The sequence below is a fragment of the Xenopus tropicalis genome, chromosome 7 (assembly GCF_000004195.4).
Source record: "Xenopus tropicalis strain Nigerian chromosome 7, UCB_Xtro_10.0, whole genome shotgun sequence".
Classification (NCBI taxonomy): Eukaryota; Metazoa; Chordata; class Amphibia; order Anura; family Pipidae; genus Xenopus; species Xenopus tropicalis.
In genome coordinates, this window is record NC_030683.2 from 54,356,165 (window position 1) to 54,372,903 (window position 16,739).

Here is a 16,739-nt window from a genome sequence, read left to right on the forward strand (position 1 = left end):
AGGCAACATAAACATGCATCATCGCTTAACTTACTTTTTGCTAAACTGCAAGAACAAGTCTCTTGTTGTGCACTTGCAGCAATACTGAATGGAGTAAAACGATTTAAATGAATAAAATGCCTTTGATATGTGACCATTCCTAATTGTTATTTTACTTATGGCTTGACTGATTGGATATTTAGTAGTTATATAAACATTTGTTGTTGCATTTATTGTTCTCCTTGGATTTTAAACTTTAGGCTTTACATGTATGTTTCTAAAGTAAAAAATAATCATATTGTCAAACCCCCGCTGGTCACCTCAACTATTCTATTAAAACTAAAAAAACAAGTCTTCCACAATTTTAGGCATTCACATATCCCAGCACTTTGTGCCTCATACTACCTTCTCCTTTTAGATTGCAAGAGCCTGGTTTACCTCTTGTCTCAAGTTGTATTTATGTAATTTGTATTGTGCTTTATAAATAATACTAATAACAATTATAGCATGTATTTATTTCTAATAAACACAAATATATGGTTATTTGTTGTTGCCCTGAAATACTTCCTTGGTATATTGACATTCAACCTTCATAAGTTAAGAACTATTGTACATGTGCAGTAAATTGCTCTTGAAGACATAGTGCCATCTGATATGCAAAATCCTCTCACGATAGTGCTAATTATAAAAGCACATTATTGAAGGTTTGTTCTACATTATGCACATTTCTTCAGTAAATATGAAGTAACCTTATAAACAACTCTACCACTACCATTTACAGTACATAACTTGGTGCTGTAGTACACACAAAGCTTAACACTAACATTAAAACAGATAGTGTGGTTGAATTAAAAACAGCATGGGAAAACAGAGTTTATCTTTTGTAATGAATGCAATGGATATTTTTTTTGTGTTATTGGGATGCAATTAGCATGGTTGGTAATTAGTGGAACACAAAGGAAATATAGAGAAAATACAAAATTATACAGTTAGCCTTATTCAGAACCTTATTTATTTATTTGGAATATAAGTGCATATGGAAGCCATATACAGTACAGGTATGGAACCCATTATCCGGATTTTCCGGATAAGGGATCTTTCCGTAATTTGGATCTCCTACCTTAAGTCTGCTAAAAAAAATTATTTAAACAGTAATTAAACCCAATAGGATTGTTTTGCTCCAATAAGGATTAATTATATCTTATTTGGGATCAAGTAGAAAGTACTGTTTTATTATTACAGAGAAAAAGGAACCATTTTTAAAAATGTGAATAATTTGATTAAAATGGAGTCTATGGGAGATGGCCTTTCCGTAATTCGGAACTTTCTGGATAATGGGTTTCCGAATAAGGGGTCCGATACCTGTATCACCTTAATACTAACAGAAAATAGCAACCTTCCCATTTTATATAAAGGAATACTTCTGAAGCATTCCAGCACCTTTAGCAAATGTAGGGGTTAACTAGAAATTATATATATATATAGTCTACAAAAAATCGGCGCTCACCACATAATAGACAATCGCCGGGTGCTGACCAAAAAATACAAAGCACATATATAGAAAGCACTCATGGCAATAAGTATAGAAACAGGATATTCAGTATTTATTGCCAGAGCCTGCTGTGTCTGATGTATGGTAGTTACACAAGTGATATAAAGGGTGGTATTAATGTAATGTATGTGGCGTGTGCCATGGAACACTTTCTACTTGGGCAGAAAGGTCATTTGCTGTTTTGTTAACAGTAGTCCAATTTGCAGGGGGGTTATCTGTCCAGTGGTAATTTAATTATCTACCTTATCTAACAGCCAAACATAGAGCAACTTCAGATTCTTAGCTCAAGAAATAACAAAAGCCATATATTTTTCACATGTGAAACATTAGGCAAAAACTGTGTTTAGTTACAAGCCCTATTCATTATATTCATGTTGAACAAGGGAGTACACTGCCTCTGTAAATACAGTTATTTGACAATCACAAGGCTCAGCTCAGAGTAACCTGGGGTAAAAATCAGGTCCTAGTCCTTTTGTTTAGTTTCAGATGCTCCAGTCTCTGCTTTATATTTTAGCTAATTGTTCTTTTCCTAATTTTGGAGAGGGTTATAATGGATAAAATACTGGAGTACATTTTAAATCACAATACTATGAGTTTGTACGTAACAGATTTTACCAAACTAATCTAATTGCCTTTTATGGGGAGGTGAGCAGGACTCTGGGGTGGCAGTGGAAGGGCTCTACTTAGATTTTGAACTTGTTGGACTGTCATTTTACAACACAAATAATTATGCTACTATGTAACTATTACATTACTCCATCCATGTGCCTTCAAACAGTAAACTGCCACATCCATTTTTACACTGGCAAATTATCATAATGCTTACACATATTTCAGTACCACATGGCTGTATTTTTATTTGGTGCTAGACAAACATAGCTGACAAAACATTGATCTGAATGTGTGAACCAAATAGATACATTTAGATTGTAATATGTACAAAAAAATGGTATGATTATGCCAGTGCCATACCAGCCAGGGCACTAGTGGGGGAAAGAGACCTGTCAATTGTGTCTTGACCTGGATTGTGCATAATTTAAAGCCTATGGGGCAAGGGCATTGTTGGTAAAAAAAAATTGCATTTTGCACTTAGCCTCAGAGGTAAATGAACCAGTCATATTTTTCCACTTCCTTTGTGCACCACTTTATTTTATCAACACATTTACATATGCATTACAGGTCATTTGGTACTGCCACTATAATGACATGATAAATGAAAAATAAATTTAAATATGCATAATTGTCATATGTGTCAATTAATTTAAGAAGACAAATATGATTTTAAGTTCTTCTGAAGGCAGTTAATGTTTTCTTAGTTTTAAATACATTCAAGTTTAACCTAAAAATATATTGACAAGCATACATGCATGTAACTCAACACTGGATATTGCCTGATCCACCCCAACTCTCAGATTCACTAAGCTCAGCATCTTCTCCAGAGACTGAATGAAAAACTTGTGAAAATGTTAAACACATTTCTCAGCTTATCCTCCATGTGAGGGGTGTGATGCTTTATCGAGCACTTCCATTAATCAATTACATAATATAAGCCAGAATTATTTGGCTTTCACCCTTTTCTTGAAAGAAGAAGGGTGGGGGTAAAGCTTCAAACAGCTAACTGTTAACAACATAACTACTTATCAGCTCAGCTTATTCTTGCTAAGAACAAAGTGTTAATATCAAGGCAAATCTCTAGTAGGTTTAGGGAGTAATGACCTCTGAAAGTCATCCATCTGAATCATCCTGAGGTGACATCACTTGTCATAACTCATCAGCCATTGCTCCCCTTGAAAGGAATGGACTTGTCCTCCTGGATTAAAATAATGCCATGATTTTTTAACTTCTTACATGTGAAGGCAGGCATAGACCTCCTTCAAGTTTGCTTAATTTTCTATTTGTCGATTATAGTGAAATGCCAGTGCTCATTTTCTACTTCTTATAGATTCATATTTAATGCATTATCTTCTTTTGATCTATTATTCTAAAAGTAAACATTTATATATATATATTTATATATATATATATATATATATATATATATATATATATATATATATATATATATATATACAGAATGCGAGCAGATTAACCTTATTTCTAACATTAGCCGTCTTCTTTGCCTGCACAGCTACCATTGCGTTGGCCCGGGTGAAGGCACACATAGCAGTTCTTACAAAGGGCCCTGTGCTGCCCCTGGGAGGTCCTGACATTTAGTACCACAGAGCCCAAGATTACTAATAGTAGCCCTGGTACCAGGTAGTAATTGGTTGCCATTTGTTGTGACTTTATTAATAATGGTTTTGTTTGTTGTCTACCGGACCAATGTGTAGGGTCATTACAAGGGCTGCAATCAAAGCATATGTATTATCCAAACTAATACTTATATCTATCTACAAAGAGGGAGAACAACGTTATTTCAAATGGTACATAGATTTAAGCATTGCATAATTTATGGCTTTAAAAATATAATCTGGTCAATTCATCAACACTGACAATAGTGCTGTTTTTTGACAACTTAACTGGAAACACAGCTGCCTTGTCCTGCAAACCCTCTGCACATACATGTTACATTACACTGATGAGAAAAAACAGAACTGTAAATCAGTCAGACCATCCATGAGAGCAAACTCCTGCTGAGTGTATAAAACCCGAGAGGCCTTTTATGAAGTCCAGGGCAGGGTTCAAAGTGCAAAAACCAGATGCAAACAACTGCTTTATCTACTATTGCACACTGTCTTACATTGTTCCAATCGTTTATACTGAACAACAGGAAGTAAAAAGGAGCTGTGGCTTCTCTTTACTTCCTCATCTGTCGATTCACTGTGTACTGACCAAGATGGTGCATCGACAGATGAAATTTTCACCTGGGCTGTCTCCATTCTTAATATTCTTATCCTTTTCTGCTTTTGAACAAATCACCACACTGTACTACAAAGAGTCCAGCCTTACAAGTACCAGATGTTAACATGTGGGACATGTTTGTGGAACTGATGCTCTGTGTGAAGGTGCTGGAAGGTGGATTTTTTGCAAATGTTCAAGGTATATAAATTAACTCCAGCTTTTATGTTTGTTTATGAGCAGCAGAACAGTACTGCTAGTTTACTGTCCATATCTATTTTCCTGGCTTTTTTATAACCTGTAAACCACAGTGGATAGACTCCCATTGGTTAAATTTTTGAATAGTAAGTGCAACCAGTGTGGTTGTATCTTTCTTTTTGGGTGGTTACCTGTCAGTAGCCACCCAAACTATTGCCAGCAACTCCAGTTTAAAAGACCTGTAATAATTTGGGTATGCACTGTAGACCACAAGCTGTGGCTCAAATAGGCTACAACTCTCTCCTTTCTATCCTGTAACTGGGCTAACACTGCACCCGATCCTTGTAGGCTGCCATCTTTAGCAAAAACATAGTTTTCATAACTCAGCTCTGGAGCAGTAATCAAACATGCTTTTTTGATTCTCAAAATCCATTGCGGATCTGGCATCAGGGGTGCTGGCCTTTGCACCTTGCCTAGGGCGAGTGTGACCCTCTACCTCATTGATGCCATTGCCCAAATAGGCTAACTGGCATTGTGCAAGGTTCATACATTATTATTATTACTCTCGTATTTAGAAAACACTAACATGTATTTTAGACACTGTACAATAAAATAATTGTAAACCCAAACTATGAATTAATGTAAGCTTACACAAAGTGCTTCTTATAGCACTTTGTAAATTACATAAATGTTCTATTTTTAAGCAGTTTCTGGGATATCAGCAGTTAGGCTCATCAACTTCCTCTGAAAATCAGAGAGTTATAAACTGTAGAGTTAACTGACTATACAGAAAATGCATAGAAAGTACACAGCGATTGTTGGCGATCTTTTGAGCTGAAAGCCTGGTATTAGCAGGTTAAGTCTGTTTAAACTGCTAATATTTGCTATATATCTCAGACATTACTAAAAACAGAAATGGTATATAAATTGCAAAAGTGTTGAGAGAACCACTGAGTAAGTTTGCAGCAATCCATTTTTTTGTTTTAGAACCCCTTAAGCAGGGGCACGTGTACTGGAGCAGCCCTAATGCCAACCCCCTCAACCCCCTGCAGATCTCATTGCATTGGAGCGGATCGAGAGGGGCCATATTTCTAGCGCAGACAATGCAGTTCTCTGAACTAGAAGAGCTAAAACTTACCAGAGACTGCCCCTGCTAAAGTGGGAACTTACAGCTGAAATGCCCCTAAGTTTAGGTCATATCATAAAAGTGCTGTCAAATTTGGCTTCTCATCTCCCATAGACTTAATTTATTAAATAATTAAAAATTGGAAAATCTATTTCCTTTTTCTCTGTAATATTAAAACGGAACCTTGTACTTTATTCTAACTCAAATGTACTTAACCCTTATCAGAAGCCAAACAATAGTGCTGGGTTCATTTAATGTTTACATTTCTTTTAATAAATCAAAATTATGGAAAGACCCCCTTATCTGGAAAACCCCAAGAGCCAAGCATTCTGGATAATAGATCCAAAACCTGTACTATGTTAACAATAAGAGAAAGATTTTATAGATTAAATAATGGATGCTTTTTTATGCAATTATTGTTGCCTACTGAGAGCACAGCAGACAGATTGTCACAAGTATAGACCTTTTTAGAAGCTTTGTTGTTGGCTACAGCATTTACCATGACTGACTGTTAATTGAAGTAACACCATGATGCTGTTGCTGTTATCTTTTTCAGGTTTAAGAAACCTGAAAAGTATGGTTTGCTACTGGCCCATAGGAATGGGCAATATGCATACGAATGGTTACTGTAACACTACTTATGAGTCCCACCTGCTAATATCCTGGGGTGGGAATGCTAATATATGTATGCTTATTTTTATTGCACTACTCATGTATGCAGAGCTGTAGAGCAGAACAGTACAAAGAATAGAACAAACAGGGGTCATTACAATAATAAATAGGAATAAATACAAAGTACAGTTACATTAATAATTAAGAGCTAAGTGTCAATGAGACAAGAGGAAGGAGATCCAAGCCCCATAGAGCGTACAATCTAAGTAAGCAAGGCAATTGCCCCATCTAGCCCATGTTCACTTTAAGGGATAGGAAAAAGTTTAGTGTCTTCTCAGATATGTCCACTAACACCTGTCCAGATAATTGTCCAAATCTGTGAATGTGATTTCATTAATGGGCAATAAACTGGAAAATAATTTCTAACACTGAAAAATACATTCAAATTGCAAATGTTTATACTGAATAATATGAAATAATAAATCTACCCCTCTGTGTCAGATTTATTTAGTAGCAACATGCTGGGATTGAGAAGAGGATAAAGGACACTTCAAGAAAAGTATGGAGGTGGGTATCATTAGGTAGAGATGTGAAAACAGTTTTTATCTGCCCCTTACTTAAAAATAAAGGCACGAAAACTGTTGCTAACTGTATCAATAATATTATATGAGTAACATACCTCTGTGATTGGTTGGATCCCTGGATAAACTTGGTAAAGGAGTGTAAGTCAGGTCTGGAGAGCTGTACTCTGCGCCACTGGGAACCTAAGAACAGAGAGCCACATCATCAGTAATGCAAAAACATATGTAAAGTTTAAGTATTGCATTTTTAACCAGAGATCATAGAACATAGTAATGTACAAATAATTTTTTTTAGATAAATGGCTGCCTCTATCACTGACAGTTCTGAGCATACCTTCCCTCTCCTGCTTCGTTTTAGCACCACTGATCCTTGTCTGTAGCTTTAAAACTAAACATTTTAAATAATAAAGATGAATTAACATAATGTTTTTTTCTGACGGGGGATCTTCAAATTCACACTATTGTCTGAAGGTGAACATCCTCTTTAATCCCTGAAATGGACACAGATAATTAAGATAATTAGTGCCACAGGAAGGTATTAATTTCAGCATACCTTACGCTCCATGTAGGGTTGCCATTTGACTGTATCTCACTGACCTGGCCAGTAAAAATGATACCTAATGCTAATGCTATTACTAGGAAAATAAAAGACAACTCAAATAGGAAGGACACAAACTTTTCTTTACAAAATATGTGGAACTAGAGCTTAAAGTAAAGGTCACATATTCAATCTAGCTCTTAAAACAGGACAGATACTTCCAAAGGAAACTCAAGCATGCTCTTTGTTACAGAGATGGCAACCTAGCATTTCTAAATTTTGAGAGCATCTAAGTCACACCCCATTATACCCCACCAACGGTTTTCTCATCGCACCATCCACTTGGTTTAATTTAAGACTATTCAGGTTCATCCACATTGGCAGATCAGCTAAGCACCTATTGATTGCGAATAAAGGATCCTTATTGTCCAGCTTAAAGAACAGGTACAGTTGTGTCATCTGCATAGCAATGGTAAAGCCATGGTGCTTGAGCGGCAGCATGTATGTTGCAAATAGCACTGGTGATAAGATTGGGCCCGGTGGAACTCCCATACGTTAATGGTAATGAGGTTGATAAATGTGATCCAGCTTTGACCTTTTGTGACCTGCCTGACAAAAAGGATTCAGCACTGTACCTTCTACACCACAGAATGTTTTTAAATGTTCTATTATGATACTATGGTCTACAGTGTCAGCAGAGAGATCAAGAAGGATTGGGATGGAGCACTCTTCTTTGTCTTTAGTCATTAGCTGGTCAATCAGTGTGGTTTCTGTACTGTGTTTTCTTTTGAACCCAGACTGGAATATAGATATTGTTGTTTAAAAGTCTGGCTTCCAACTTTTGGCAACAGCTCTTTTTATTACCTTTCCTAGAAAGGGAAGGTTTGAGACTGGATTGTAAGTTGTCTAAGTTCTCTGGGCCCAAAGAGGAATTGATAGTGGCTGATAGTGGCTTCCTTAAGACATTTTATGGAAATATTTCTTTTTCAAGAGAGTACTGGACAATTTTATGAACTGCTGAGGAAATGTGGTTCATATTTGCTACTAATTGAAATGTAGAGCCTGGGTCAAGCTCACAAGTAGTTGGGCAGAGTGGTTTAAGGATTATTATTATTTCTTGCTCATTGGTATTACTAAATATTGTCCATGTTTCTGGGAATTTGGCATCTACCCAGCCGGAATTTGGGAGGCCTACACAGTTTTCAGCATTAATTCCAGTCCAGATGCAAGTCACCTTGCCAGCAAAGTAAAGACCAAATTCCTTGCACATCTACTGTGAAAACTTCATAGTGGCCTTAAGCATGCTGAGTTTCATTTCTTTCCCACAGTGCAAAGGAGTTGAGCAGATCTATTCTGTGCTGCTGCAATCCTGTACCCCTTTCATTTCATGGTATTATCAAACCAAGGGGAACAGCAAAGAGAGTGGAGGGGTTTAACGCAGATAGGTGCAACAGTATCAAAAGTGGAGGAAATATTTTTGTTAAATATGTTAGTTAGTAAGAAGTTGAGGTCCTGCTTGTCCATGAGATGCAGGTGATGGGTTAATCCTTGAGCAGACATTTTTTTTTTTAAGTGGCGCTACTACATTGCTTTTGCTTCCTTTTTTTTTGTTTTCAATAGCAGCATAATAGTATCAAAGTGTACAAGATGGTGATCTGACCAGACAGCTTGGTCTGTAGCCATGTTAGTGATTTTGAGTTCTTAATGGAACACAAGATCAAGTGTGTGACTTTTTTGACGATGTTAATGCTTGTGTCAGTGTCAGTGACCAGTCATAGTCAGGAAAAATTCTTGCCCAAAGAGTTGATGAGTTTGTCATGAACCCAGGCATTGAAGTCTCCAAGTCATATAGGGTGGTCTAGCAATCACAATGCCAAATATTTTCTAGAAAAGAGGCATTTTCATTGGCAGGTGGTCTACAAATGAGAAGAATTTTGAAACTCATTTCTCCAGATAGTTGTACACCTACATGTTAAAATGAATGGGACTGGCCATTAAATAGGCTCTGATATTCATTTGGGATTTTAAACAGATTAAAACGCTTCCAGGATTGATCTTACATTTGCATCAAGACAAAGTCTTTATAATACATTCAGTTGACATATTTATATCTGAAGCTTTCTATCCATAGGCTTAAAACAGTCATCTAGGCAAATCTTATCTAAAAATTCAGTTGACTGCATGATATACCATATGGTGGCCTTACCCAGGCAGATTTAAGCTGCAGATTTGAGTCCTTCAGAAAAATTTGACAGCTTATCTGACCGTGTATGGGGGGCCCCCAATGGCCCTCCCTGACTAATATCTGGCCAAAAATTGGCAGGGTATCCATTGGGCAGGTTTCATTTTCCTGTCAGATCTGATGGCTCCTATACTTGTTGTTGTAATTCATTTGTCCCTAGGGCCAAACGATTTAATGGGGCCAATATTTCCCACCTTAGGTGGCAACCTTGCCACATGAGCAGATCTTAACAAGGGACCACTTTTATTTTAATACATTAGCAAACAGGTCTATAATTACTTTTCAGCTGAGAAAAGTTTTGAGTTTATCATTGTCAGCCAGATGAAAACCCAAGACTCCTGACTGGCAAGCATAGCATCTCTGTGGTCAAGGGTCAGTTTAAGGTCATGGCACTGCTAGGACCTGTTTATGTACTTTATGGGGAATGTGACATATGGGATGTCAAGCTTGAGATATCAAAGTAGAGATGACAAGAACTCTATAGGGTTTCTTTATGTCCATTTGGTCACAGGGATCTTGCAGATTAGTCCTGTTACATTCTAGCTAATTGGGATAAAGACTAAATGAATGGAATTCCAAGCCTCTGAGCAGCCCTTATACAAGACAACAATAAATGTAAAGGTGATTAATCTATTCAGCATAAAGATAGCACTTGCATCCCTGTAACTGTTGTGAAATTCTCAGTCAATAAGAGTATTAACTGAAAAATATGCACAATATTTTCCTTTGTGCAGATCTAGTATAGCTATTGCAAACCTGCAAACATATTTAGAAACAAACCACCCCTGGAAAAAATAATTGCTTATTTAGAGTTTGCAACTTATTCCACACCTTGTATCTATTTGTATTTATTATCATACTTTGTATTTATCTATTATTGTGATAACCCCCAAACCGCTCCTCAATAAATGCGTGATTCAAGTACTGTGAAGTTTGACATCCAGTACTATACAATCACAGGTGCAAGCTTACTCTACTATTTTCATAACTTATTATAATCAAGAGATCAAAAGACACATTTTTATACATTATTATATACATTAGATATGGCTGGGTGACATGTCACTCTTAAAATCCTACCACCCTAGGCCAAGGACATTGTGGCCATCCCACTAATCCAGTATATAATTCTCTAAACATTAGAGACAAAGGGCATAATATGTTCTGTTCACAAATACGTTGCTGCATATTTTTTATCCTGGCTTCTGCTTTAAAACCCAGTGGGTAAACTTAAGTCTATAGGATAAACCCATGTAAATGGGATCCTTCTAAGAGCCTTAAGGAATTTGTTCCCAGAAATCCCTTTTGACTTATTTACATATGTGAATGAGCTTCATACGGGGTTCTTCTGCAGAGGTGAGTCAAACATTAATAACTGCATCAGTAAAGGTATGGGAACTCTTATTCAAAAACCCATTATCCAGAAAGCTTTTATGGGATGGTCATCTGTCATAATGGCTATTTTGAGCAAATAATACTCAAATATTAAAATGTACTTCCTTTTTCGCCATAATAATAAAAACGTACAGGTAAGGGAAAACCACTAATTAAATCCAAAAGGATTTGTTTGCCACCAATGTGGATTTATGATTTATTAAGGCATTGTTTTTTTTATTATAGAGAAAAGATAAATAATTTAAACAAATGCTGAATTATTTGCTTAAAATGCACTCTAGGGGGCAGATTTATAAAAGTACGGTTTTGCTCTACAAAGTACAAATTTTTCGTATCTGACGATCGTTAACAGCAGGAAAAGATTTCTGACTTTGATCCTTCCGTGCATGATTTTAGAAGCCTCCCATACAACTCACTCTGCAGCTCCAACCTGGCCCAAGGAAAGTCACGATACTGAAGCTTGAATGAATCTGAAATTTTCGTACTCAGCACAACAAAGCAATTTTGGCGCACAAATTGTCACGCGTTTTGTCGCAAAGTACGAAAAAGTCACGCAAGTGTATGAAAATATTGCAGAAAATATCCAAAAGCTATAAACTTTCGAAAAAATACAAATTTTTTGTATTCGGACCTGTCGTACTTTAATGAATGTGCCCCTATGGGAGATCATTTTCCTGTAATTTGGACCTTTCTGGATACTGGGCTTCCAGATATGGGATTGAGCCAAACATGGCTAAGAGTGGCAGAAAATGTAATGACCAGAAATTACCAGAAATGCCTGCATAGTGGATTTTTACAATTATTATTATTTTTTACAATATTTGTAATATATGTAACCTCTATTTCAGCTCAATAGCTGCCTTCCCGGACTAGTACCAATAGAACATGGGTTACACTGTACTCTCTTACCCAGAATGGGCCTTCGCTAAGTGGAAGAGGAAGGTGAGGGTGTTGTGCAACTACACCTCTCTTGCTGCTATGCAGAAAAATAAAAACAGAGGGCGCCAGAGGTTCTTGCAAATAACAAAGTAATAAGTGTTTATTGAACATCCACAGGGTTACTCACAATACAGCTTCAGAGGCCAGTGGTACATGCAACACATACCGAGTGTATATTCAGACTCACACCTCTCCTGCGGGCAGACTGGCAGGAATCTCCCTTCACCTCTGCGACACACCCTGTAGTGCAGGGATCCCCAACCTTTTTTACCCGTGAGCAACATTCAAATGTAAAAAGAGTTGGGGGGCAACACAAGCATGAAAAAGGTACCTGGAGGTGCCATATAAGGGCTATGATTGGCTATTTGGTAGCCCCTATGTGCACTGGCAGCATACAGAAGGCTCTGTTTGGCTTTACACTGGGTTTTATGCATCCAAAACTTGCCTCCAAGCCAAGTATTCAAAAAATGAGCACCTACTTTGAGGCCACTGGGAGCAAAATCCAAGGGGTTGGGGAGCAACATGTTGCTCACGAGCTACTGGTTGGGGATCACTGCTGTAGTGGATCCCTCAGGGAATTCTCTATCCTGATTCCCTATTCACTTGGATCCCTACACTACAGGCAATGTGGCCTGGGAGAGCTATCTCCAGAAAAACTGCAAATCCTATGCAGGAGCTCAATGCTGCTCATTCTAGCTCAGCCCTAACTGCCTTACACTCTTAGGGGCACATTTACTAACCCACGAACGGGCCGAATGCGTCCGATTGCGTTTTTTTCGTAATGATCGGTATTTTGCGATTTTTTCGGAAAATTATCGCGACTTTTTCGTTACCAATATGATTTTTGCGAAAAAACGCAAGTTTTTCGTAGCCATTCCGAAAGTTGCGATTTTTTCGTAGCGTTAAAACTTGCGCAAAAAGTTGTGGTTTTTTCGTAGTGTTAAAACTTGCGCGAAACGTCGCGCCTTTTAAGTTTTAACCCTACGAAAAAAGCGCAACTTTTCGCGCAAGTTTTAACGCTACGAAAAAATCGCAACTTTCGGAATGGCTGCGAGAAACTCGCGTTTTTTCGCGCAAATCGTATTGGTAACGAAAAAGTCTCGATAATTTCCGAAAAGTCGTAAAGGCGCCGAAAAAATCGCAAAAAATACGAATAAGTCGCAAAATGTTCGTTTTCCAATCGGAATTTTTCCAATTCGGTCGGAATTCGTGTCTTAGTAAATCAGCCCCTTAGAGTGTACTATAAAGGGAGCTACACCTGCCACTATCTAATGCCTCATTCACGGGTAGTGATGTAGCGAACATCGCCGAAAATGTTCGCGAACCCGTTCGTGGACTTTCGCCAAAACTCGCGAATATTCGTGAACTTTGCGAACCCCATAGACTTCAATGGGAAGGTGAACTTAAAAACCTAGAAAAGCCATTTCTGCCCAGAAAACTGATTTTAAAGTTGTTTAAAGGGTGCCACGACCTGGACAGTGGCATGCAGGAGGGGGATCAAGGGCAAAAACTTCTCTGAAAAATACTTTGTAAAAAAAACGCCAAAAAATAACGCCAAAAAAAAACCGCAAGCTATTCCTATGTATATGCATAGGCGATAAAACAAAGCGAAAAAACGCGGCGGAAAAACCAAGGCGAAAAAACGCGGCGCCAAAAAAAACCGCTGCGATCCCAAAGTGGCGAACATCGGCAAAAGTCCGCGAATTTGCGCAAACGCGAACACCCGATGTTCGCGCGAATTAGTTCGCCGGCGAACAGTTCGCTACATCTCTATTCACGGGGCCCTGTTCCCCGACTTCACTGGGCCTGGGCCCATGCCCTGGGCTCTCAGCACACATCCACCTTGTCCATAAGGTGGAAGCAAACAACAGGAAGGTGCCACTCCTCTCCCAACACTATACCAAAGTCAGGCAGGATGTGGTCACTATACCTTCTAACCAATTGCACACATGTTAATGAACTCATTTAGATACATTCCCTTCTGCCCAGCAACTAAGGGAACTGAACCTGTAGGGATTTAAAGCCATAGGGACCATTTAACCCTATGGGTCCCTACATATAGTTAGTTAGGCAAATATGTAATCTATAAAGTCTGGAGTGGGCAGATGTCTAACATAATAGCCAGAACTCTACTTCCTGCTTTCAGCTCTCTAACCTCTTTAGTCACTGATTGGTTACTGACTGCTTACAGCTTAGAGAGCTAGTAGAGGAAGTAGTGTTATGCCCATTATTTTAGACATCTGCTCACTCACAGACTTTATAGATTACATTGTTGCCTAACTAACTATATTGAAAACATTTTTTTATTTTGTGCATTTTCAATTTTACACTGAACTGCTCCTTTTAGTGACAATGGTCTGACAGAGCACTAATTTAGTCCGCTTATATGTCTAGTGACCATAAATTAACTACACTATTTTCTTGAAGTCTAAGGGTGGTCATATACAAATTTATACAGCTGGTCGATTTATACAGTATTGGCATCCAACCAAAAAATAGGGAAATAAAACCAACGTTTAGGAACAAAAATTACAAGTCAAACCTATGATTTCCCCTTTTACAGTCCTTAAATTATAGCTACGGATGTTGCCCAGATGTGTGAGTTTTGCACATATTTCACACATGAATCATAAATGGAAAAAATGTACAGTCTAAATTGCACTTAAAAGGAATAAAGTCATTTTATGTCAAGCATGATTTAACAAAATGATCTCATTTTGAGAATACTCTGGTATATCTTGATTAATAACTTTCAATAGCATGACAAATGTCATCCTTAATGGGGCAGACAAAAATACAGCATCAAGAAATTGAGGCAGCTAAAAAGGAGTGGGAGAATTGCCAATTACACACACGTTATAACATATCATAGATTGACTATATTATGCTGTGTAACAAGTCAACAAATTGCAGTTCATGATAAGTCTTAATGCCTTTAGCTGGATGCAGTCTTGCACTGATGTGTTTACATAAAAAATGAAACAGAATTTATATTACCATCATTATTGTCTCAAGCCTTTTGAAACATTGGCCTGTAGGAAAGTCAAAATAATTTTACACAGGCCCATCACATTATTTAATTTAGTAATGCAAAACCTTTATTGTGGATTGGTAGCCACTTTTGGGTCTCTGAGCATCCTATCATTTCAATGACAGACGGTGATGCAGCAATTATTTAATGCATGCTTTTGCAACTGTATGTTTGATATAACAGCAATGTAAGTTTGCTCAGACACTTTTCTCTCATACACAATTCTATAAAACTGATTTGTTCTTCCAATTAGCTTTTGAGAGTGCATGAATTAGGGTGGAAAAAGTGGGGGGATGCTAGGTGTGCCATGAGTAGCATAGTGTGCCAAATAAGCCACACCCACCGTTATCATATGCCTCGCCCATCAGCTTCAAAGCCCCCTGCTTGCAGATGTGGTGAGAAGCAAAAGAAAGTTCCAGTATTTCAAAAAAAATGTTGCAGGATCCAAAACTATTGCATCCCCAGTGGGGATGTTGTTTAAAAATAATAAAGAAGTGGAGGAATAGCACCCTCTGCATTCCTCCCCAATTCCAGCACTAGCTATTGAGTTTGGTAAGATAATGCTTTTTAATCTAACCACAGTGATCACACTGGCATATTTGGGGTTAATAAGTTTATAAAATATTTCTGCAGTGATCTTACATGTCTGGAGTAGTGATGAATGAAATTTTCGCCAGGTTTCACCACACAAAAAACACCCATTGACTTTAATGCATTTTATAAATGTTTGTGGTTTTGCAATTTTTTGGCAAAGTAAAATGGGACTAGTCTGGAGTAAATAAGTTCATTGTCCATTTTTTTTTTCAAATTTTCTGGTCTGTCTGGTGTTAATAGGCTAGCTATCCATTTTCTGCAGTGCTGTGTAATTCCTTCTCACTCAGTAAAAATCATCCTTATTGGTAAGCTTGTACCCAACAGCAAAGTCAGCACAGTTTTCCGTAAACCCTGCTTTCTTCATCAAATTCTTAGCCACACATTAAGTTGCCTAATTCCTGTTCATCAGTGAAATTATTGCATTGATTTACTATTTACAGAGTTTACAAAGAATACTATGGATGAGGTATTTGCTTTTGACTTACTCCATAAACATCAGACATCACTTGTATCTATATATAAATCAAGAGTTTGCCTTACATTATGTTTTAACATAAAATCATCTGTTTATCCAAACCAGGTTTGGATATAATTAATTACTGATGTATAAAAAGGAAGCTGTAAGCTCTTTACAGATGACCACCTACTTGATCTGTTAGCAATATTGAGAAAAAGATCTTATTTCCAAGGACAATCTTATTTTTTGTTGCCATGGGGATTTATACCCCTCACGGTATCTGGTGCTTTTTATGATGTGTTTGGTGTCTGCTCTTTCTCTGGAAGCTATATTTATTGCAAACCTGTATTTTAAACTCAGGACAATTGTAATTAGCATGCCCAGTAGGTATGCAATGTATCATGGAGGTGGTGGACTATGCCCATATGGCAAGCTGTCCCAAGAGCAAATAATTCAGTTTTTTTTCATTGGCACTTAAAACCAATTGCAACATCAATCATTTTGTTTTCCTTACATTAAAATTGCCATTTAACAGCAACAAATACAAAGTCTTAACTTACCAATCTTGCTAGATTATAACCAGTACAGACAGAGACATAACTGCACAAGGAAATAAATAAATAGAAATATATATTACTACATTTCAAGTGATGTGTA

The 16,739-nt window shown here is 37.4% G+C and overlaps 1 protein-coding gene across 3 annotated transcripts in view; it reads right to left on the bottom strand.

Moving 5' to 3' along the window:
- Positions 1 to 16,739, bottom strand: part of lrmda (leucine rich melanocyte differentiation associated) — a 511,201-nt gene that overhangs the window by 58,920 nt on the left and 435,542 nt on the right. For all 3 annotated transcript variants that reach the window (XM_031905730.1, XM_031905731.1, XM_031905729.1), the window contains exon 6: positions 6,985 to 7,069. In XM_031905730.1, the coding sequence (XP_031761590.1) occupies positions 6,985 to 7,069 (85 nt within the window). The remainder of the gene's footprint in view (positions 1 to 6,984; positions 7,070 to 16,739) is intronic.